This window comes from Calonectris borealis, chromosome 2 (genome assembly GCF_964195595.1).
Source record: "Calonectris borealis chromosome 2, bCalBor7.hap1.2, whole genome shotgun sequence".
In the NCBI taxonomy this organism is placed as follows: Eukaryota; Metazoa; Chordata; class Aves; order Procellariiformes; family Procellariidae; genus Calonectris; species Calonectris borealis.
In genome coordinates, this window is record NC_134313.1 from 33,768,387 (window position 1) to 33,794,154 (window position 25,768).

At 35.7% G+C, this 25,768-nt stretch overlaps 1 protein-coding gene across 3 annotated transcripts in view; it reads right to left on the minus strand.

Annotated features, from left to right (window-relative positions):
- Positions 1 to 3,267: 3,267 nt before the first annotated feature.
- ZC2HC1A (zinc finger C2HC-type containing 1A) overlaps positions 3,268 to 25,768 on the minus strand; it is a 44,469-nt gene continuing 21,968 nt past the window's right edge. Inside the window, exons 2-11 of one of the 3 annotated variants that reach the window (XM_075141609.1) lie at positions 25,568 to 25,641; positions 24,723 to 24,839; positions 24,379 to 24,514; positions 20,875 to 21,023; positions 19,770 to 19,869; positions 18,746 to 18,854; positions 7,025 to 7,132; positions 6,201 to 6,326; positions 5,449 to 5,562; positions 3,268 to 5,298 (exon numbers count right to left, since the gene is read on the minus strand). In XM_075141609.1, coding sequence (XP_074997710.1) covers positions 5,214 to 5,298; positions 5,449 to 5,562; positions 6,201 to 6,326; positions 7,025 to 7,132; positions 18,746 to 18,854; positions 19,770 to 19,869; positions 20,875 to 21,023; positions 24,379 to 24,514; positions 24,723 to 24,839; positions 25,568 to 25,641 — 1,118 coding nt within the window. In that variant the 3' untranslated portion in view covers positions 3,268 to 5,213. Of the gene's footprint in view, positions 6,327 to 7,024; positions 7,133 to 11,898; positions 12,022 to 18,745; positions 18,855 to 19,769; positions 19,870 to 20,874; positions 21,024 to 24,378; positions 24,515 to 24,722; positions 24,840 to 25,567; positions 25,642 to 25,768 lie in introns of all 3 variants that reach the window. The other 2 variants (XM_075141610.1, XM_075141611.1) reach the window with 2 other exon arrangements.

A 25,768-nucleotide genomic window follows, 5' to 3' on the forward strand; every position in this document is an offset into this window, starting at 1 on the left:
ACATTATGCCTTACGGTCGTCTGAAAAAAAAAAAAAGAAAAAAGAATTATTTACTATAGGTAACACAGTGATAGGCTCTATATAAACTAAACTCTCCATATAATTGGGAAAAAGAAGAGATACAGAGTTAACTTTATATAAGCAGATCACACTGATTTAAATATCTGGTATAGAGTATTTTTCAAGGTGACAGAGGAATCCACATCTCACCTCGCAAGTCAATTAAAAAAACCTATCCTTTGAAAAAAGTAACTAAGTGGTTCTCTCCCAACCACTAGGAGAAGACAATGGATGGTCCTCACATCAGATCTGGTGTACTTGAGACCAAAGACATCACAATATTCATAAGGTTGAAGAGATCTTACCTATCTCTATGCTATTTTATTTAAGACAATTTCACATTTGGCTGCAAAAACGTGTGCATCACAGAAAGTTTTATTGGCATATTTGCTTTATTGTTAACAAGTGGCAAATTAGCATTAGGTGGTGATTTACATTTATTAATAAAGGCAGAACTGACACTTTAAAATAAACATAATATACCAAATAAGATGGAACTAAAGCCAGGAATTCTGCAAAAAAACACTGGATGGTCACAAACACAATATTCAATGCACTGAGGGGCAAGGCAAACGTAATAAATGTAATGCTGACAAAATTAATCGCGTCAAACACATGAATGAACACTTCATTTAAAAACATGGAACATCAATAAATAAACTTGTGAAGATACATACTAAGTATCATATGAAGGATGAACACCAAGAGTTAAAGCAATCATATGAAGTAGGTACTGTAACAGTCGTAGAATACTCAGCACTTTACAGATCAGATCCAAATCCATTCACGCTTCTGCCAGAAATCCAAATACAAATATAGAACTATGGTAAACCATACACTACTATTTAGAACTTACGTTCAATATTCATCTATATTAAACTGAATATTTGATTTGCTGACTCAAAAACTAATGTGCATATCGGAGAAATATGATTTCCCTATTGATTATTTTTGTAAAGAAGAAACACTAATTAAGAGAAAATCTGAATAAGCTCTTTTCTGGCAACATGAAATGGAATGGGGCTAAGTAGGATCCTCCAGAAATGTGTATTGTGGAATGACAAAACAAAAACCTCAAAACTCACCAAACTAGTATGCAAGAGTAATCTCTTATATTATGAATATTGCAAAGAAAATATCAACCAAGTAACTGCTGCATACAGCTAGAGAATCTTTTACCTAACAGTTCTTCCAACAACACAATTAGGTAACTTAAACTTTATTCAGCGAGTTGGGAAAAAAAAAAGCAACAAAACCATCACAAGTTGCAATGAGCTGTACTTGAAAGGCAATAAAACTATTTTCACCAGAGTCACCAAAACCAGTTTCACCAAAGATGAAAATTCTACCCTGTCATACAACCCATACAATTATTCATAGCTTAATCAAACTGAAAAGAATTACAGTTGCAAAAAGTGCTCTTACAAAACACAAATTTGTCAGCCAAGATTAAAAAAAACTTATAACAAGTTTGTTTTTTGCACATATACAGTCTATGTGATGGAAACTAGCACTTCTTGGGAACTCTGCAATACATAAACAATACCATTTCATTTTATACTCAGACTAATTACATAGCCTCCATCAGTGTGCACTGCTACATGCCTTGTTTATTAGTGTTTAAACTACTGCAATCGTATCTCCTTCCACTGATTTGATAGCGTGCATCATGAAAGTGTTCTCTTTGCACACTGCATTTCAGGCACTAACTCTCAGTCGCAATGGTGAATTAGGAGCTAGTCTCTCTCAGATGACAGAGAACTTCCATGACTCTTGAAGATTGCGTCAGGTCTTAAAATACATTTTGGAGTTACTAGCCTGCAAACCTCGCTACCTGCAGCATGCATGGAAGAGCATGAGCAGCCGCCGCCTGCGGCACGGCAAGAACGGTTCAGTGTCTAGAGCACCATGGAGAGCTCCCCACACGCCACCATCTCTTTCCCAGCCAAGGAACCCTTTGGGTTGAGCTTTTCAAATCCACTCAGGGGAGTTTAATGGCTCTTCAAGTCTCTTTGGCAAATTTGAAAAATTCTGCCTAAATGTTTATTTCATACCTACAAGCTGAAATGGGGTAAAGCACCTCCCCATGCCTACTTCCCTGGAGTGGTGTGTAAGACTGAGGGTATAATTATCCATATAACCATATACTTAAGTTGCTGTATATTCAGAGATTCCAGTTCTGAAACTACCTAGGGTGTGAGTATCATGCATAAATATAAACCTGTGTAAGATACATCATATAAAGATTAAGCCTTATGTTATGTTGGTTTTATTATTGAAGCTGGTATTTTTCATAACTCCATTGCACTTATATCAGTATAATTCCAATGATCCTGCACTCCTTTCTGGCATGGAGACATCCCTTGTGTAACAGATATTCACAAAAGCAGAATGGGAATGCAAACACGCACAGGTCAGACCTCAAAAACAGCCTTCTCCTTATTTCTCTATATGGAATTTTACCTCTAACTTTTTTTTTTTCCTTTTTTCTTTTTTAATTGAATGTAAGAACCTTAGTAAGCACATTAGGAAAATATAGTGGCAGACAGTGAAAGAAAGTCTGTGATAGGGTCAGACATTGGTATTGAAATCATTAAAACAATCACATCAATAAATTTCATTTTAAATGGACAGTAACTACATTAGTCTACTGTCTGAGGCTTCACAATCCTCCAGTAGCATTCAGTCCTGTTTTGTATCAACTCTGCTTTAGCGAAACAACTTTTTACATTTGTATAATTTATGAGTTCTCACAAAATACACGTGTGTGCTCACATGCACACCCTATATATATGTATATATACACACACACGCAGAGAACTGGAAAGACAGATGCTAAATGGAGTAATCATATCATCCTAATTTTACACATGAACTCTAAGGAATTTAGGCTTTTAAGTTAAATATCTGTCAACAAGGCATCCAGAGGATGACACTAGCTAAGTTTAGAGTCATCAGTGAAGTGCATCAGCAGTGCATGGTTCATCTAGGAGTTTTACCTTCACAATTATCAATATTTTGATTCTTGAGACATTTTGGAACACTCCTCTTTCAGTATACGTACCCATGTTTCTTCATCCCACGAAAACCAAGGCATAAAGGCAGGGGGGAGGGCTAGGGCAAAAGGGTTTGGACCTAGGTCCTTAATAAATTAAATTCGGGAACTTCCTGACACATGTAATGTACCTAAAGATTCAAAATTCAGAGTCCATCTCCCTTAACAGTTTATTTTTTCTTTAAATACAACAAATTTGTTTCCCATATTCAGTTCTGCAGGGGCACTATGACAACAAATCTACTACTTCCTAACAAACATTCCATTGAGATGGAATTACAGCAATCTGTGCTGATAACTTGTGTAATACAGTCTACGGTCTGTAACATCAGAGACTTTAGAAACCTATGTCATTCAGTAACAAAACCAGTTGATAAAGTGGAAACACACTAGGCCTCTGATAGTCTCACTATACAGTAGTAAACTGCACAGTCAATTATATTTTCATTGTCTGCTTATACTTATTGTAGATTCAAACACATACACATTATCCAATGTTACTATCAACAGTCATTTATATTTCACTAGACCTTGTAAGGCCAAATTAGGAGCTCAGGAAATCTTTTTAAAATTCTTCTTTTAGTTCAGGTTAACCCCCTGTCTAGTCTTTGCTATAAATCATGAAAGTGTAAATAAAGTAAATGATGTGTCACTCGAGTAATTTACTAAATGCTGCATTGGAAGCAAAAAGTTACACAAACAGCTCAAAAGGCAGAAATTATGGTAACTCTATGTAGATTGATTTGAAACTAGGAAACCCGCCACCTATAACTCAAAGGAGAAACAGTCAATATGTTTTTTCCTACAGTTACAGCAATCCTGGAAAACCTGGAAGGTATTTACTTCCTTACTAAACCTTCCCTTTGTAGAAAGCATTTTCAATAAATGATTAAATGCATTTTTCCAGCAGAAACAAGAACTGGAAATTCATCAAGTCAGACAAAGGAATTGATTCCTTGGTAACTTATCAAACCTATTCTGGACTTGTATCTTTGCTGATGGACACTCAGCTTGCAATAATTCAGTCTGCAGACCTCCATGGCCCAAGTCCAGGGCAAATTTTCTAAAGCTGGCTTATCTATGCAAAGGATGCAGGATTCCAATTTTTCCAAGTACAGATTTGAATGTGCCAAAATATGGATCCTAGAACCTAAACTACCTAGAACATAATTTGGCTAAGATTTGTCAGTTCTAACTGTCATTACCATGCTCAGCAGCCAGCTTACGCAAATTATAATAAAACAAGACTACACTGAATGAAGGATAATTTCTAAAAATAATTTTGTATAAAAAGTGTAAGACAATTCCACACCATTGAACTAATTCTAAAACATCAATAGTTTGTGGCCTGCAACATGACTACATCAAGTCTCTTAACTCGCTCAGCCTCCAAGACTGGTACCTGCTTGGGAGATCATTTTCTTCAATCATGCTTTCTTCAAAATTGGCCCCATTGACAGTAATCACGAGTTTTGAGAATGCAAACAATGATCATAATACTATCATGGAACACTACATTATATTTTGCATAAGCTACACAGAAATTATATGAATTGATACTAATGGTGTTTGTGAGCTGAAAGTAACCATTTCTGACAAAACCAGTGTATTTATTGTGGGAAAGGCACAATTCAGTTCTTTCAGATTGTTCTTTCACGCATAACTAAGATGGTGCCAGTACTTCAAAGCAAAACTTCACAATACAAATCACTACATTCAGATACAAGTTAAGTGATTCGGCTTGTGAATGGTTTTAATATCCTGTGTAATTTATAAAAAAAAAAAACAACCCACAACAACTTCCAGGGACTGACCCTTCTTCCCAACAAATTAATGAGGTTTATTACTAACTTCAAGAGGCTGCTGTTCAGAGCCCAAGAATACATAAAATTGCAAAAAAACCCATATAAGGTATTAACACATAAACCGGAACACAGTTACTCCATTATGACTCAAATGTAAGCTGTGCTATTTGCACAGGAATAAGAATAAACAGTCACTACTTACATCAGGCTCTATTGCTCTAATAACATATATTTTTATGGGACTCTTTTTTTTGTATTGGATACATCAAGAAGGCTCTTTTCAAAAGAAGAGTTCAACATTTAGGTAGGATAAGCATAGACTTTGTCTCTCCTTCAGGAAATGAGGGAAGAGAAAAAAGAAGCAGGACCTTCAGAAACCTTTAAAGACAAAAAGCACAAAACTTTTAGATATGCTAGTCATGGTGGAGCACAGGAGGAAGACAAGTATTTCTGAACAAAAGGAACTTAATAAAATGACAATACCATATTTTTCCTTATAAATACATAAAAATATTAACACATTCTTACTGGAAAACAGAACGAGGAAAGCCACAAACAAAAATCTTGCTTTTCTTCTTACATGTGAACAGAATTCTCAGGTAGTTTTTCCACTTCGATTCTTTAAAAAATCCTAGGAAGTAACTGGAAAGTCCAATTAGGATATTACTGTTATACAGTTAAAAGGGATCCAGACTTTTTTTGCATTTTTAACTAGGAATTTCTAAGGAGTTGCTCATGTTGTTTTCACTTAGAACATAGCATCTAAGTTACTGTCACATATGAAGGAAATGCCTCCACAGAGAAACTTTTGAAGCCCAAGTTCTTCATGGCTAGGTCCCTATGGGTAAGTATTATCCTACATAAATGATTTAAAGAATCCTTTATCTAGTAGGATTTACAAGAAAAATAACATTGAACCACTTCTACCACTGAAGTTACTTAACACATTTTTACCTTAATTTTAAATATTTCCAACAGAGATTAAAGAGTACTTCCTTGAATGGCACAGTTTTAGATACCTGCTATTTTTATATACAGTATATATATTTGTTTATAAATAAGTGTGTAACCAGAAGATTGCACTCAGAAGATTACCATATGATGTTTCAACATGTTTGCAGCATGAAGTCTAACTGGAAGGAGTGCTCTAGCTTTCCATGCAGCAGTACACAGCAGATGCTTCCAATTTCTCATTTTCTTTTTGTTTTTAAGAATGTGTTCACACAACCATTCTTCGAATTCCACACTCACAGCAAAACTTCGCCCATTCCACTGGATACCTTGTTCCACATTCATGGCAGAACTTTGATAACTGTACAGGTGAATTTCCTTCGCTGCTTTTTGAACTTCCTCCATTGACTGAGGATGGGTAGTCTCCACTGTCATACCCAATTTTACTGTCAGACCTGAAAATCCCCAGATAAAGAACATTCTCTGTAACTCAGTTCAGTATAACTTGATGCAAAATTATTCTAATCCTTGCAGTGAATTACTGCTATTGTTACTGTCATTTTCATGCTTACACTTCCTATTTATTTGCAGTGGTATACCTTATAACTCTACCCAGACTCCCCTACTTATCTCCAGATACCCGCCTTCCCTGCAAGAAAACAAAAAATGCCAAAATTTTAGGAGCAGGATCAAATATTTGATTCACTAGTTAGATTAACTGGAGCTCTTGGAAACTTAAAACTTAGCTTGTCAAACCAAGAAAGGCTAAAACAGCAATACAATTTTTATCCCACCCTTTAAAAGGGCAGACAACAGACAACTCGTGTGCTTAGCATGCAAATTTCATTCAATTTCAACTGAACCACTCACTTCCCATTTGAAAGACCATTCACTTATTTTTTCAACAGCTCCTAAGAGGTTTTTGACATTTCTAACACTGTCTTCTGTGCACAACTGAGAGCTGATGACAAAGGTGTTCTGTTAGATGATAAATATGCAAAATATATTGAGTATCTTAAACATGCCAAATAATATTGACCATGAGTTATCCATTAACTGCAGAGAACAATATTTTCCCCAACATCTTTTGTATTACATACTCCCCTTTAATGAAGGTTCTATTACTGACAAAATCCACAAAGTTAAAAGCTACCTTGAGTAACTGTCTGAATTGCTAGTTTTTCTTTTGTTTGTTAGAGCACCCGAGCTCATGGTTCTTGCCACACTAGGAGGGGTTGATGTCCGTGTTTTTGTTGCACCTCTAAAACAGAATAAATATCTGATGATTTATATACACACAGAAATAGATACAAGATACGCATTTACAAATGATATAAAAAATGAGTTCAACAATCTACACATCAATTAATTGTATGAAAAATATAACTTATTTCCTACCACGAGCAGACAAAAGAGCTTTGGAATGAATTTGCAAGGTTTGGACTGAATATGACTTGAATCTTACAATGACAAGCTAAGCAGAACAGCAAGTCCCTTTCTGTTCATGTGTTTCACTTGCTATTACACCAAAATACACTGCACTACTGGTTGTTTAGTATATTCTAATGTCTATCTTGACAGACTACAAATCACTTTTTAGGACTGGCAGGGCTTTCAGAGAAATAGAAAGCAGCTAACTGCAGGTCTTAATAATGTAAAAAAAAAGTAGAAAGGATACCATATTCTCAATACTTTGTGACCAATCTGAAGTGAGTCACAAGACTTTTTTCCTCATAGCCACAGACTTTATTTAGGATGCATACTTCTCAGATAATTCTCTAGATCCTCTTTCTTCAAAGCATAAATATTATATCTAGAAATATAAATAGAAGGAGGAGAGGAAAGAAAGTCTATCCAGCTGGGCATTAGGGCCTAATTTTTTTCTAGCCTGTCACAGTGTTCTTAAAGTTAGCTTCAATAGTATGACCACATAGCTGTGAAAGCTGTTTTCCTCCAGACTCATGGGTTTTGAGAAGCCAATATGCAATGAATAGCACATCCTAAACATAAAGAACATCTTACTGCTTACTTTGATGAGTAGACAAACATCAGAATCCCCTGAAAAATTTGAGTAGCACTACGAAAAAGAGATAAGAAGGGGCATCTTTTTATCATCAGTGACCAAGGACAGAATTTTTCATCATTGCTCAAAAGAGTTACCATTCACTGGGATTTCTTCTTCTTTGGCAAGACTTCAGTGACTATGACATCTTGTGCATGACCCACCAAGTTTCTCTGTTCTCATTCTTGAACACCAATGCAGAAATGAAATTTAAGTTGGGACTGGCTCATGGACATTAAAAAAAAATTAAAACAAGACTCCATTTAAAAAATCAGTCACCAAGAGCCCAATCAGCAACAAAAACCCAAAAGTGATTTTGTTTTTTCTTCCCTTCAGATGAACCTAACTGCTCCTTTCAGAATTATAAACAGAAACTTAGTCTTGGTTTGGTTTTCAAAGTATGTATATGGAAATGCATTCAACTCCAGTAACTTCAAATGCAATACTAACACAACTGAGGAACAATGTAATAACTCCTGAATTTTAGACATGTTGCATAAAACATTTCTTCCTTCATGTTATGAGCGTAGCCTAAAGATGGCTTTTCAGCTCTTCCATCACCTAAACACTTCAGTGGAAAAGTGATCAAATGATTAAGCACAAAAGTGGAAATCAGGAACTAAATTTAAGATTAAATCAAGTGAAATTATATCTAACTGAGGTATTCAAGTTTAACAAGAATGGCTTCTACATGCAACAGGTAGAGTGGAACCATCAAAGATTCTGGCTCGCTGGGCAGAACAGCAGCCTTCTCCGTTCGTTTTCCTGTCTGTCCTTTTATTCAGCAAGAAGATTGTAAAGATGGTTTTAGTTAAAAAAAATACTGTGCAGACTGAAAAGCACTACATAAGTTATATCAGAATTAAAACCTATTAAAAGTTATGTCAGTCTTTCGGCAGTTACAGAATTTCAGGATAAAAGTTCTAAATGTAACCTAAATTACACTGTTAGAAGTATGCACAACAGTACAGATGCTAAATATTCTATCTTGTGTTATTTCTCCCATCTTGTTTTACACTGAAGAGAGACTTTTGCTTATAATTCAGTAAAATTCATTAGAGCTCAATAGTGGAAAGAACATACTGGACTGTTACTTTACTTGTTATGGAAGCAGAAAAGCATATAAAGAAAAATTCAGCTGTAGACACAGAAACAGTATGGATCATCATGGATCAGGGATGATCAGACAACCATGCAAAGAACAGAATTGTGTCTCAATTTCTGTTTAGACAACTCCAAGTAATTTAAAACAAATTTTTCAAAAGTATTACTGACTCAGTTTTCTCTGGATTTTCAACTTGGGACCAACATACTACTTTTTCAAAACTAACAGCATTAATTTCTTAAACTGAAATCTCTTCAGGGTATACTGTGAATCAATCGTTTTTGAACATAAAGCTAGGAGTCCTAGATATCTGAAAGAAATTAACATGAAAAATTGTCCACTATTCTTTCCTGTATTTTAACTGTTCAATTCTCTAAAAATGTATAATATACCCTCATCCCACTAGGTACTCTGAAAATTCACCTGATGCTTTAATACTAGGTGTATACTAGAGAAATTTCCCAGAAATCAGTGTCTTAAAATTATGATTTGTATGGTGTCTAGTACAGCATACAGGCCACTGATTGAACCGGGGTGGGGGGGGGGGAGGGAATCAGAATATTGAAAAGCCACATTGAAAGTGCACCGTCCACCCTGTCTATTGAGGGAGGCAGAGTCCCATGAACAGAAAAAATATCATTTATTAAAGGTTTAACAGGACATCTTAATTCTGAAATGTTAAAACATATAATTGTTGCAGATTTCTTTCCCCAATTAGTTTTCTAAAAATTCAGAAAAAACCAAATCTATTTTCAGACTAGAAACTTTAATACGAGTCTTATAATTAATTGCAATGATTTGTGCCATTTTTGATGAGTAAATCAACAGAAGTAGCAGGCTGCCACTGTCTATAACTTTATTCATCCCAGATCTAGACACATAATTAGCATCAAGTTTCATGTATATTTGAAGACAAATCTTGAAATTGCATCCTTAAGTTCCAATCTGATCTCTAGAGACAGATGTCTTCCAATGAAGTCAGACATTCTTGATTATCTCAACTTTTATCACCGCAGCTTGGTCTCTTCTGATCTGTCTAACCTCTGCCACTTCTATCCACCTGTCCGTTGTTTTTTCTGTTTGGTTGGATTTTTTTGTTTGTTTGTTTTTTTTTTTCTGCAAAGCTATATAAACCCCTGTTCTAAGTTGTATCACGTGAAGTATTAACGAAGTCTGACAGCAGATGAGGCTGTGTACCAATGCCACCTTGAACTCTTAAAATCTGGACATACCTTTAAAGATGTTTATTATCCATTCTCAATTTCAAAAGAAATAAGATTGAAGGGGACTTCCCTTCCTAAAGCAGCTCATGTTGTACAACTAGTTGAATTAGCACTGCTTGCAAAATGAAAAACTGAAAGAAACATGTAAAAGAAGCTTGTCTTTTTCTATTTACGCATTCACAATTTGTTTGGATTTTGCCATAAAATACTGAAATATCAAGCTTGCTTCCTAGACAGGGCATTTTCAGGTATTCTTGATAGCTATCACTGTCACGTACAACAGCTCATAGTTCTGTGCAAAATCATAAATAAGTTCTTTATGACTAATGCCATGCATGCCGAAGTCCAGAAACCTTTGCCATGAACTGTAACCATCCACATTGCTATGCTGAATTTAACAATGTCTAGTAGCTATTCACATTTGTCCAGTGCTGTTGGCACGTAACATGCAAGGAAGGCAGATTCTATTAATGAACTCAGTGGACATCTGAATAAGAACAACAGTGATGTTATGAAGAGCAGAGTAAGTGTTTATACGCTTAAAGAAGTTCTCTCAAAACGAAAAATCAAATCACTGCTCTATGGATCGGGGCTATAGTAAGCACATTTAGTAACTCACTAGCCAAGTTTTCAACATCTTAGTAATGTATTATAAAATGAAAACTTGACCTAATTTTTGATGGTTCATAGGATTTATAGCTCTAACCAAACACGCAAAGGAACAAAAAAAAAAAGAAAAATTCTGTTTGTCTAAAAAGAGCTCCCCCCGTTTTCATTCCTTTTGCTTCTTCAAATAGAAACCCAAGTCCAAATATTCTGGCCTTGTATCAAAGATACTTCAGCTTTGGTTGCAACACTAAAACAGCATTAAGAGATTTCGGCACATTTCTACTATTTAAAGCATTACATTCCATGTATGTGCCACATAATTCATTACTAATTTCTCTTTTGCAATACGGTTTGAGGTATTGTTTATGAAGAATCAGCCCATTTGAATTTGGTATTTTCCAAATTATATCAAAGGGTTAACTACAATATAGTATCTATTTCCTTTTTAAAAGATTGGAATACCCTTTCTTCCAAACTTAGATCTTACACTTGCTGAATATTCAGAAGTGTTTATATGAGATAAGTTGGACTTAATAAAAGACTTTACCTCTCATTACAAAGTCTCCCTGGCTTACATTCTTGGACCACCATAGCTCTCTTACAGAGGTAGGAGATAGATGAATATTTGACTTTAAGAGAATAAAATTACTTTGTCATAAAACATTTGCCTGTAAGACAGATATTTGTACAGTTATCAGGCTTAAATGCTTACTTCAACTTTACATCATGCAAATTAAGTTTTAACTTAGGTTTACAAAGATGGAAGTTCATTACTCTTAGTCCACAATCAATCAGTGACAGAAGAAATCAAATCAGAGAAAAGTCTTCATCTTTCTTCTCCTACTATGAAGCTGTTTACCTGGCATGAAACAGATACTTATACTAATTATATTATATACTCTTCTCAGCATTTATATTGAAGACATACTGGGCAGCAGATGTTTGTCAAGGTCACACTTTTACTATTCCAATGCTTTGGAGGAACATTTCTGCAAAACAGATAAACCACGCTGATTTGTAATACTTACTTCTTTATAGGCAACAACTCATTTGGTCTTTTGATGGTACTGTCTGTTTTTGTATCAGTGTCATAAAACCTTTGCACATCTCTTCCAGTTCGCAGTGGTGGGCCTAACTTGTCCATCTTACTACTAAAATATATAAAGGGGTACTCATAAGGAGATTGCTAGATTGCTATTCAAGTTATCGCAAAAAAAATTAAAGTACTCACAATTAAATACTTATATTCCCACAGAATTCCCATTGACTAAAAAAATGTATAAATCAGACTTTAATAATCCAGCAAAGGAAAGGGTTCTTCTTACTTTAAAGAGAGGATTTCATAGACTTATATTTGGATTAGGTTTCCAATGCATATTTTTTTTAATACTTTTTCAAACAAAACAAAAAACTAATGCCAATTATCCTCACAATCTGCACAATGCACTCACATTTGGCCTTTTTTAAGAATACCTTTCATAACGTCAAACTTATCACATCTAGAAAAGGGGGCTCATAATTACAAGTCATAGTAACTTTATTAAGATGTTAGAAAATAACAGAGATGCAAGTACAAGCCCCCTTAAGTTTAGAATTAGGAAGAGGGAAAGTTTTTCCTTTTTCACTTTTTTTTTGTGGTAAAGGCTAAGCATTGTGCCCAGAGAAAATAACATGCCTTCCATTCTCTTTTCTTTTGTGGAGATGAGAAAAGGACAGAGGAAAGCCTGAAAAAAAAAGCCAACTTTGTTTTAATATCAAAAAACCCACCCACAATAGACAGTACTATACACACAGGCAATACTTGAAAACTTTTTTACTATTATGGATAACATTTCCAGACCAAAAAGAATAAACCTAAAATCAAATTTTAAAAAACATTAATTAAATTAAAAAAAAAGCAAAATAAAACACACCGCCATCCCTCCCGCACATCATCCTAAGCAGAATTGTAACTTTTGAGAAATCACAACTTACATTAGAAAAATTAGGTCTTCAAATAAAGTTCTGCATTTTTATCATCTTAAAGCCATACAGTAAAACCTACAAAAAACCCATTATATCTCCACCCCTACCTCAATAATGTAAACAAAGTTTCTTCTTCTGAAAAAAAGCCTAGTAACTTAAGCCTTAACTGGAAAATTATGAAACGTAGAATAACTTTATTGATCTTTCTGAAATTACAGAACTATAAAGAAACAAACCAAGCAATATTGATGGAAATGTCTGGGTAGCTGAAGCTTAACTCTTCTGTAAGCTTCCCACCCCTAAAGGGAAGTCATAAGGAAAAAACAAACAAGCAAAACCAACAAAACATACCCTCATACCGAGAAAAAGAATTTCTTAAAATTACTGTGCAGTTTTCCGATTCTTGTCATAAAACCTTAATAAATCACAATACCAGGAAAATTACTAAACAGCTAATTGCTTTCAAGGAAGCATATTATTTTCAATATAGCTTTTAATATATATATTAAAAAAAAAAAGGCTCTTGTGTATCTCCAACAGCCTTATCATACTACTTTTCATACTCCTTCTACAATAACATCATATTAAAAGGCACAGAACCTATAAAGTTTGCAACATAATTTGTTTTTTGGGAAGCTGCTGGTGTGAACCTTGTAATCCACATTACATCTCTAAAACATCAAAGGAAATCTCCCCATAAGGAACAAAAATTCAACAACGCTAAATGATATTCATTCATTATAAAGTCAGCAGGGAACACTAAGATTTTAGTCTTGACAACTTAGCTCCAAATAATGCAGGCTGCAAGATAAGTTCCCCTAGAGTTCCTCTTCCCATCCCACTCCTCCTCCCAGATGTTCTAGTTCAAACTAATTAACTCAGGAAATGCTTAATCAATTCCTGTTTGACCAAATACACACTCTTTACATATTTCCCAAGGACTGAGAAGCAAGACTGAGGTATTTGACACTGCAAGGCACAGACTCTAACCTATCATGATTTTCTTAGCTTTTTTCTGAACCTTTAACAATTTATCAACATAATCTGTGAACTCCAGGCACCTACAGCATAGAATACTGAAGGCAATAACCTAGAAGCAGTCATGATATTGCCAAAATAAAGAACTACAGTATTCTTCCACACTTAAAAAACAAAACCAAAAAACCCAAAGCTGACAGCCCTTTCATGTACTAATGAAAAAAAGCACAGTCATAAGATTGTTGCCAGACACATATAATCCCTTAGACATAAACCGTTGACTAAGTCTGGGACTAGGAGTGGATCCAGCCACACCTAAGCTAAGGAGTTTAGAAAGCAAGAGGGTTTACTCTGAATCTCGTGACTCAACGCGAGTATTTCCTTACCCTTTTGTATTAGACATAAACCGTTGTCCAAGTCTAAGACTAAGATTGGACCTAGCTGCACTTAAGCTCCATCAGGAGTTTAGAAAGCAAGGGGGTCTTCTCTGAACCTCGTGACTCAACGGGAGGGTCTCCCTTACCCTTTTGCGTCTTCGGTCTCTGTAGAAATCATTCTAGCTCAATCCTAACTTGATTTTCCTTTGTATGCTTCATCCATGTAGTAACTGATAGAGTGAACCTTGCCATTGAACTCTGTTAAGTCGCACAATTTATAAATTTCTATTAAAATCACTTTCTGCTAATACTTTTGATGGTGATTCTTTAAACGGCCTCTAAACCACTCATTTGTGACAAATTGGCATAGTTGACAGGATCCTAAATCAAGATTTCATGACAGTAAGACAGTACTGGATGTCACTAACAGACATGATTCCCACGAGGCATAACTTTGATCAGCTTAACATTAAATAGTATGTTTTATCCCCAAATAAATAAAATAAAAATGACAAAGTAATTTCCAAGGGTTCATTTGCCGTATTGAAAAACATTATATAATTTTCCAAGTCCCAGTAAAAACAAAAATAAATACTGTTCATAAATGAAACATACATAGACAATTAATCTGTACATGCAAAAGATCTCTGGCTGGCCACAAACAGTGGTGTCGCGTTCTGCTAGGCAAAACAGTTTGCATGTGGGGGTGGAGTTTCCCTGTTTGCTTAGCCTTAGGATAGGAAGAAGAATCTACCCAATTTTTTTCTCCTGAAGATCTGATTACTTCTGACAGCTTACTAAAACTACCATACGCGTCAAGAAATGTAAGAAAATGCTAAACTCTCTACTTTTACAAAATATGTATCAAACTTAGGATCTTAACATGATTCACTATCAAAATATAAGCCTAACTACAATTTATGTAGAATTAATTTTCCTTTTCCCAGTTCTTCAACATCAAAAAGATGAAATCCTATTTTCATGCAAGCGAATGAAAATTTTCCTACCGACTACAATACAGAGTCACATGCTACTCTTGCACTCTCACTTGCTTCTCTAGGACTCAGAAATTATGCCCTTATGCTATACTTCCATTAATACTTATAACTGGCTGTGCTTTTATTCTGTCCAGGCAGAAAAAGAAAACTCACAGCGGAGTTCAGATGACACATCCTGATCTACGTGTACAAAGTAAGCCTCACTAACGCTAACCTAGCTTATGTTAATGATGCTGTGATGTGCTCTCTCAGTAGTCCTTTACTTGGGGAGCAGAAGAGAAGAATTCAAATTAAAAAAAAGAAATAGTATAGCAAAAATGACTTAAAATAAGGGAGTTCAGAAAATTTGGCTGTATTTCTGCTTATACAAAATAAAAATTTATACTGCGATATTGAAGTATGAAATGAAGTTCAAGAATCTTTCCTTTACAGAACTAAAAACCTTAGAGACCCAGGTCGTTTCAGGCTTCATCTTTAACACAAATGCACGAACAGCTTCATGTGCCTTTCACAATAGTTTCAGCAGCAGTTCAAGAGTGCCACCTAAAGAGCAAGAGGGAAACTGCACGCCTGTATATTTTAATCACTTCTGCCTGTTACGTTAGCCAGCAGATCGTAATTTCTTGCCCCTTTGCATACCCATCACAGAGAACAGGTACCATGATTCTACAGAAAGCAGCAGTGTCTGATTAAATTTCCCCCCTCCAACATACATATAAGTCATCTTTGATATTGCACAATGTAATTGTAATTCAACTATTAAGCCTCACTACCTCTCTGCCAAATCTGGCATCACAACAATCAGGGCAAAAATGGAAGGTTTCACTTAATTAATATGTAGAAAAACAAAAAAAAACCCCAAGTTTGCCTTAGGGCAAACTGCAGGAGCTTGTTTCTTACAGCAAAAACTGGAATTTAACCTGGTCAAAAAAGTGTGTAGGCTCTTAAATATTTGCCAAGGAAAAAAAAAATAACGTGATCGCTTAACCATTCCATTTGAAAGACTGCCCTTAAAACAACACATGTGCAAGACTGTGCTGGGTAATTCAGTTCACTAACAACTTCTCAGAAGGAAGAACATGACATCTTACAGCATGAGCTCTGCCTGACTTAGGTACAACAGAATCCCAGATCTCATGCTATGGCTTGTCATTTTACTGGTTAAATCGTAAACGTAGCAAAAGAAATACATCTTGTTTCATCCTAATGAAGATTGTTTTTATAAAATTTTAAAAGCGCTTTTATTTTATAATATAATTCTAGCTACAATTAGCTATAGCCTAAATTATAAGATGTTTTAATGTTTAAAATCTGTGTCACTACAATATTAACTATTCTCACTCTCTGACTTAGGATGTTGACTGTTAATGTCTCAGTCCCTGTTCTGATAAAATTTTGTAGGTATTTCAACAGAACCCTACATATTTCCCCCTCATACCCCAATACTAAGGCTGAGATTAAGGCCAAAATTGTCACTAGTGACCAATCTGAAGCACCTAACTCTTTCATGTTGTAATTGCTCCTAAACGTCTTTGCTTCAACGAAACTGACGAGCTTGTTGTCAGAAGTGAACGCAAGTAGCTAAAAGAAAAAGAAAAAATTGCTAGGTCTCAGGTATAATACTTAGGAAAGAGACACATTTAATAGCCATCTGCGAGAAGACTGGTTAGTATGACCAGCAAGAAATCATAAGGACTGGCTGGCAAAAACAAGAAGAGAACACAAGTTTTTTAGAGCAGAGAAGTGAGGACTGCAGGCAGAAACACATTCATCACATCCATACTCTTAAAAACTGGAAATTGTATAGGCAATTAAGTGAGGTTAAAAGGCAAGCTAACATTCACTGCCTCTCAGAGATTACCATTATCTGAGAGCTATGCCAACCAGAAGCCATCTATCTGTGATTAACATTAGCATATATGAACAGAGAGAACCTGTGCAAACATCTCTCCGTATATTAACTGCTATTTGGCTTGGTCACGTCACAATTCTTCCTCCAGGCTTCAGAAGAGTAAATGGAAGACTAAAGAATACAAAGTAGTAAGCCGAGTGAGCAACTGACTGGTAAAATTAAATAGAACTTCCTTGTTAAGAAGTGAAGACCAAAACCTGTGCCCCCTCACAAACCAATACAAACTGCAATTAGAAACTCTATCAGCAGGAAAAAGCCTTTCCCAGACAGCTGGGATTCACCACTGGGGTCAGAAACATGCCTTCAAATTATCTCAGCTGACTTTTTTACTGTGGTCTGCAGACCTACTTGTTTGCCACTCATCAGTAAGTGTTAATTTAACTTCTGAAAATGGAGAAATGGGATATAAAAATCAGTCAGTGAATCACAGAGGGTGGGATTTCCTGACAGTTGAAGCATAGACGCCTACAAACAGCAGTGAAGCTGGCCTGTAGACCAAAGACTACTAGGACACTGGGCGGGGGGAAATAATAAAAAAAAGTTCTGACAGCCTCACGGACTCTGCCTCCGGTCTGTGTCTAAAAGACTTAGTATGAGTGGGTAGAGCAAGGAGGGACAGAACTGCATCCTCATGCTACATGGTGTTAGGAGGGAGGTATGACAGACCTGTAATTCACATTTGTGCGTAACTTGTAAGTCTTAAGAGCAATAAACTAAAAATCACTAGTTTTGTGTAATTAATAAAGCTGTCCATCCCCACAAGTTCTTTCAGAATGTCCTTTTTCTTCCTCACAAACTTAAGCTGTTGTTTTTCTCCACCTTACACAGCCTTCACCAATCTCATACTCATTTTTATAAAAATAAGTCCTCTTCAATCACCAATGTTATAACTGCAATCACTTTGTTGTATTTTTTGTGTTTTCTCTCAGTGCTCCTTGGTGCTCCTCAAACTTCTGTAAAATTGCACTACTTTTCTTCAATCCCTTCCATACATTTCTTCTTTGAGATAGTGTGCACTGACTAGCCCCCCCAGCAAAATATCAGTAACAGCCTTGATCACACCAGCACTTTCACTGAACTCTAGTAATTTACATCTACCACTTCTTGCTGTTGTTGAAGAGCACTGGTTTCCATCGCCTTATTTGTGCTTATTCATTTGTCGTCTCTTGAGTATTTTAAGACAGGAAAGGGAAAAGGGAAAGTATCCATCCTTTTGTGCTAAGAGGGAAGATCCTGTCACAATTGGCTTGTGGTCTGTGGCAGAGGCCTCCTCCTTTTATTTCCATGAATTGCAGGAAATTATGCCTAATGTTTTCTCCTTTTTCAAGTCTCTTCACTTTTACAAAGAAAAAAAATTATAGCTCCAACCACTCTGCATATTCTGTAACTTTTTAAACTACTTTATATCTGTTTTTATCACTTGACCTCCTTTGCTGTTATTTTAACATTAGAAAACACATCTTTGCCTACTCCAATGTTCCTTAAATATTAACTGTGTTTATAAATAAAGGATAAATTCAAAACACTTCACTTCTGAAGCTCACAGGAAAAAAAATGCAAGTGAAACAGACCACAGAGATTTCTAGAACTAGCACAACATAAATATGAAATAAAGCATAAATGACAACATTAAATGGAAACTTACCCTGCTTGTGGGTTCACCATTCCCAATGAGTTTTTATGAGCTGGTGATAATGTCTGAATTTTGCTCCCACTGGATCCAGATGAAGATAGTGCTTTACTTGAAGAGGCACCTTGCAGTTGAAAGCAAGCATGGAAATATAAGAAAACGTTAAGACTTTGCTGCTGCAATGATACAATTCATTATATATTTTTTAATTGTAAAATTCAAAACAAGAGTTTTAGAAATATTGAGATATGAACAAGTATCAAGATACTAGGAAAAAGCAAGTATGTTTCCAGAAATTTACAAAAGGCAATTGAGACATAATGTTCTATTCTAATAAAAAACATTGGATCTTAGTTACTTTCTTCAGAAAGAAAAAGGAAAGAAGTCTAGAAGTCAAAGTATGTACAAACAGAACATGATTGATACCTGATAATATCTGAAATCAGAGTAAGACCAGTGTTTGCATAATTATAATATACATGGCTTGACTATGTATTTTCACCAATTCATGATCATATTCAGCATACAAATTAGATACAGAATTAAGCAACAGAAAAATCTCAGGTGAGAGATCAGTATTCCATACAATTATGCATTACTACACAGAATGATTTTGCAGGTTCAATTCAGAAAAAACTAATTTGACCTGATATATAAAACAGAAGAGAACCCTATGTGCTCAAGAGTCTTGTTGGATAGATGCCAATCAGTGCCCATTCCAACCTGACTTTAAATGAGTTTTCACAAACCACTGTATCAATTTCAACAATAAAGTATATAGCCATCACATATGTAAGTCAAAAAAATCAGGTCACAAAAACATTGATTAGAAAACCAATTGTATTATGAAAAACAGACACCATTCTATCCACTCATGTAACATTGAGCTCCTCCTATGAATTTTTTTTACTTTGTCAGTTTGAATCACTGCAATGGTGTAGAAATCATTCCAGCTATTAAAATTATACTACTTTTGCTGCATAGTTGCAGAACTAATATTTAGAAAGGAAATGGAAAATTCGTAACATTCATTTCATACCTACAACAGTTTTGCTAACACCACTTGGTTGTGGTAAACGTGATGATGATGATGGTGTTGATCCTACAGAAGGCATCTTCTTAACTGCAGCAGGTTTGTACTGTAACAAAATACAACCTAGAAATTTAAGCAATTAAATCAAACTATATAACACGATAGGTAGTTATCTCAGGCACTGTGGGAAAACAGATGACAATTACCTATTAGGTACACTCTTTCTGGTATGGGATCATGAAAATGGTTTCTGCTAGTCTGCTTTCTTATACATACAGATGATACTAGTAGGAAAGATTACCTAACTCAGTGGTTTTGGTTTTTTATTTAACTGTATGTCTTTGTGTATTTTCGGCTTTTCTACAGCTTTTCTCACCTTTTTCATAGCTATCTGATGAGCTGAACAATATCACCTCATTACCAGTTAATTTTAAAAAGAGTACTCAAGGGCAGGATCATTTTTGTCTTTCAAAACTTGCTTTCACCTGTGTGCTCCGGACCAGTCCCAGCACTGATTCAGAATACAGTGCAAGAATCACTAAGTAACTGCTTGTGTCTGTTTAACTCTTCACAGCTTCCAGAAAAAAAGCATTACCACCAAACGAAAACACACCTACACTTTAATCCTTCATTTGTTTCCATCGTAAGTTAACTACTGCAGCTCTTACCTTACTATGCCCGAATTCCTCTAAGCCTCTAATTAGTCAAAATACTGCTGTCAGTTGTCCTGCAGTCATGTATGTTTGTTCATCCACTTACAGAACAGTCTTGAATTGGATTCAGAAGATTTGCACAACAGAAATTCAACTTTCTTTACAAACATTGCATCTCTACTTCCTGCTGCTACCCTTACCTGTCATTTTCACAAATCTCTGAATTACATTTATGACTGCTTTTGGCTTTGCAACTGCTGCCATCTGATTTATGGATCTCTACAACTCTCATAAGAAAACAAAAACCTCTTCCATGTTTAGTGTCTAATTTCAGTCTAGTGCAAATAATAAAATCACAGAATAAAATAGTTACTTCCATTTAAGAGCAACACACTATTTAACAAGCTTTATTTGATGTCAAATGCAAGTTACAAGTTAAGAAAGATGTTGCAGTTCACCTGTGTTCGAGTAGGAAGCTTCCCTTTGGTATCAGCTGCCAATTTCCCCTTATTAGTAATACGTGCTGCTTGCTCCTTACAGAAATTGATGTGTCTGTCAGCTGCATTTTCATTGAATCTCCTCTGACAATATGGACACTGAATGTAATCTTAAAAACATAAAAACCTAACATTAATAAAGTTTTTTTAAAAAATGAAGTGTTTTAAAGTCTTTTAAAGACCAGCCCCACGCCCAGAGAAAATTAAGGCCTCTTGAATCTGAAAATGAAATACGTATTGCTGGGGAAAAGAATACTGTCCACATGTAAAACAAAAGACGTTTTTTGTTTTATGAATAAGAATGAGAAGAGTGGTTGAGGATCAGAAATAACGTAAGTGAAATCAGAAACATTTTGAGAGATGCTATTCAGCAGAGAAGGTGGCCAAAGAGTATATGGACATGGCAGGGATATCAGCTGGAAGGAAGTGGAGAAGAGAAGAGACTAAACAAAAAATCACAAACACAGTTCAGTTTGTTCAAGACATGAAAATGCATTAAAACCTTTCCCATACAAATAGCAAAAGACAACAAAATCTGTTTCCTCTGGCAGTTTTGAAAGGACTGTGAAATACTAACTGCAATACTGGAAATGATCATTTAAAAAAAATAAAATTGGAAATTTAACAAAAAAAAAAAATCAGAGGAAGTCCAGCCAAAATTAGGAGATATCTATAGAGACATGCAAAACAGGGTAATTGGTGGCTCTATTATTTTTCAAGATTAATTTATTGACATTACAAACAGTACCACTTGCAGGAATTATTGCTAACATTGGGGGAAAAACAGAAAGGCTACGTAAATGTTTAAAATACTAAAAGATCCCTCATCTGTATACTGGAAATATACCCCTTAAAATACACTGCCCTTGGAAATTAAAATGTTTGGACTGCAGTTTCAGATAGACATTTTAGTGTCTAGAGACATGGATGCTGAATTCCTCAGATTACAGTATTCAAAACCATGTAAACATCAACTTCAGAAGAGCTAGACACTGGCAAAGCAGGTTAAATTAGTATGTTTCAAGGTGATTTTAGAAATGTATTGAAGAAAATGAGGAGAGATTCAACAGTCACTGCCTCCAAGATTACAGTTAGATATTATACAATCCAAAATAAGATTTGGATTACATGTTACTACTCCAAATGCAGCAGATCTGGCTTAAGTAGTTATCCCTTTAAATTAACAATTTTGCATAAGTCAAGTGATGCAGTAGCCACCAAACCATGAACTGTGACCCAAGAAGTGTGAGCAAAGGACACAGGAAGAACACAGGAATCCCTCACAGAAGTGACAGCATGGGAATCTCATGTGGTAACAACAATGAATGAATTATTTATTTATTTTACATAAACTCCACTACTGTCAGAATACTCAAACATAAACTATATCTTAAGAGATAGAAACTCAGAAGAAGAACAACTATAATATCTATATGATCAAACCAAGGCAGGCCCAAACAAAGTTTTAAAAAAAAAAAAAAAAGCAAAATAGATTAATAAAGCAGCTATGGAAGCCCCTAGATAATAAGAAAAGACATTTCTAGCTGGGGCACAGCTCAGTTCCCACAGAAGACTTTCAAAGCCTACTAAAGTAAATGGATCAGACTCTAGAGGATTAATGTACACTCTTAAGAATCAGGGATGCATCTTCATCCTTTTGTAAAATGCTTAGCACCAGTCAGCCACCTGGCTATGCAGAAATACTGTTCGTACTGTCCAGAAGAACTGTTAGGATTCCATGTAAGCTTTATACTAATCAATATAAGTGGACAGTACATATATGCAGTCAAGTTCAATGCAAATGGGGTGACTTAAGGTCCTTCTTAATATCATGAAGCTATTCTACACTTCTTCTAAGGAAAAGGTGGAACAGGAGATCAAAGAACCAGCAATACTGCTTGTTTGAAAACTCAAATCATGCAATTAAGCAGGAAATATTAATACAGAACTCTTTTCTTTTGAAGGAAAAGACTAGCAGCTAGTTAGAAATAAGCATGCCAAAGACAGAGCTGAGTAGGAGAGGATGGATATACTCCATGATACCCATGCATAATTCTCCCTCTCTCCTACACATAAAGTGGAAAAGGAGCAAGGGTAGCTGCCCCTGCTCCATTTTTGTTCTGTTCTATTTGTGGGAAGAGAATCCATTGATAAATTCATGCATCTTCTCTTCATTCCTGGTTCCCTACTCCTGTGTCTCACCCACTGCAGCAGGATGAAGCCAGGAGACTACAAACAGTAAAACTCAGCTTGAAAAAGTAAAAAACTTTACTTTATCTTCTCTTTACCTCCTATCTGCTTTCAAGCGGGCTAAATAGTTACTTCCTTCGCTTCAAACTCATTTGCAGTCTCTGGAACCAAGTGCGCACAGTTTTAGTAGCTTTCCAAGCTAGATTTAGTTCTGGGCTCTTCTGCTTGTAATTCAGAACCTATACAACCAGATTATTAATGATCCTTTCCATGATCCAGCCTTGTATTTCTTATCCACAGCATTAGCTATTGGTTTTACTTTATTTTAAAATGCATATGGCATTTCAAGATAGTGTGTACTAAGTGCTGAGTAATACGACTTCACTTCTTACTATGAAGGCACAATTACAATCCTAATAGTGGACTAACATGTTTCCTGTAGAGAAACAAGGTAGGGAACACTCATATCCTCACTTGACCACAGACAGGCAGAAGCAAACAGATTATTTTTTCTGTTTTTCCAATCTTTCTGAAAATAGCCATTGAGCTGGTCAAATGGTTTAGCCCTTAGGACAAGAGGAAGAAATATATTCTCCAACCTATTATCACATCACAGAAGTTAACTGAAAAGTATATTTCCTTCTCACTAACATCAGACTGCTTCAATACTTTACCCAGTCTCAGTTCCGAAGGCACCCAAGGACTGTTACTCCCTTGTTAATATAAATCCCACACATCTCTCATACCCAAAACACAAGTACCCCCACATGAGGAAGGATCACACGCACACTAAAGCATACACTGCATACATGAAACTAAATGTGAATTCAGCAAGAAATGGGAGAGACTGCATTTGAAGAACGTCAATGTGCCTTCCTACAATGTAGAAAAGTTGTGGGTGGCCAGCATCAGCAGCTAATTAAAAAGATAGTCTGCCCTTTCTGAGGAGTTCCACTGTTGCGGACAGAAAAAAGGTGTTGAAACAATTTGTCCAGCCTATGGTTTATAAGACGGTAGCAAGCTACAAGTTGGCCACAACTACCTTTCGATGCATTAAAAACAAAGTCATGGGCTTTGAAAGCAACACAGCCAGACCTACAGTCACAAACCAGCATCTGCATAGGGATGGTTCTGCATAATCTGATCTACATAATCAGATAGTCATCTTCAAGAACTTGTGAATACTGTATTCCAACAAATTCCTTTCCGATTAAAGTTTTTAAAAATTAAATTTAAAAAAAAAAAATCTCTAAAGAACTCAATTGTTTTACATACCAGGGTCATATGATGGCGGAGGTGGTGGAGGGAGTTTTCCGCCGTCTTTAAGATTAAGTCCTTTGGCTGCTCGTATAGTTGCTATAAATTCCTCATGCTTTCGTCTCCAGTTGGAAGGTTTTTTGGGTGGTTCCGGCTAAGAAGCCAAAAAAGAAAGCTTTATACATTTGAAGCCCTTACTTCAAGCTAAGTATGTGCCTTATTTTAGTACACAACATTATAGTTAGATTTCTTCCAGATCCTAATTGATCTAATTATCACGAAGTGCCAGCAGAAATAAGCCCTACTATAATGCATACATCGTTTGCCTAAAATGTTCATATGCAGATTAAATTATAACATACCCGTGGCTTAAGAGGTTTTACTGTGGGAATGTCAGTTCCTTCTGCTCTCTGTCGGCTGGAATCAAATGTCTTCCTTTTCTTGGCAGAAGTTTTTTGGCAAATGGGTCCATGCTTTTTCTACAAGCAGAAGAAAAGCAAAAGGAGAATACAGAACTTAGTTTTGAAAACATAAGTTATTAACATGTTATTTCCCCTTTCTCGTTATGCCAATCAGCAAACAAGGCCCAACTCTTGATGAATAAAATCAGACTGCTTTCACTCAAATATTTATGCCAGCCATTACTTTTAGAACGAACTACAGGAATTCACGAATGCATATACATGGTCACAAAAACTTGGGCGATGACGAAGAAAAATATGAGGCATCTGTATTTGCTCCTTACAAATAAAAATTCGATGGTAGGTAGGCAGCATTTGCATTGAGTGGCAAGACAAATCAGAAGTGTCTGAAATGCATATTCACATTTAAGGACAGACCAATTTCTATTAAGACTGGAGAACACAGTATTTTGAAGATAGCTAACAAAACACTTCATTTACTAGCTAAGACTGCATGATGCTAGGGCTTACATCTGCAGAGGCAAGGAATGATTCTGTGACCCTCGAGAAGATACTTTTAGAAGCATGTATTTTCAGAAAGTGATGGGATGCTGAAATAAAATTAACCTCCTTCTAAGGAGTTTCAAAACTGAGACAACTGGAATCAATAATTATTTGGGGAAAAAACTCACAAAATCCCACCAAAACCAAGCATCTAGATTTACTTTATTTAGCTACACTGATCATTGCTTAACTCCCATATCAGCTTATCAGATCTAAAAGCCAACAGTGCTCATACCACTTACCAGTGCTGCTGGAAAGAAAGTCCTTCCACAAATCCTACATGGCAGCAGATCTCCAGTTTGAACTGTAACCTCACCTTAAAAAAAAAAACAAAACACCATACTTCTACCAGAAAATTTGTTTAAATTCATGACAAAAATTTCTTCCTAGATTGCTAACGTCATATACTTAGCAATAACCGTTGTTACTGTAAAAGTATACAT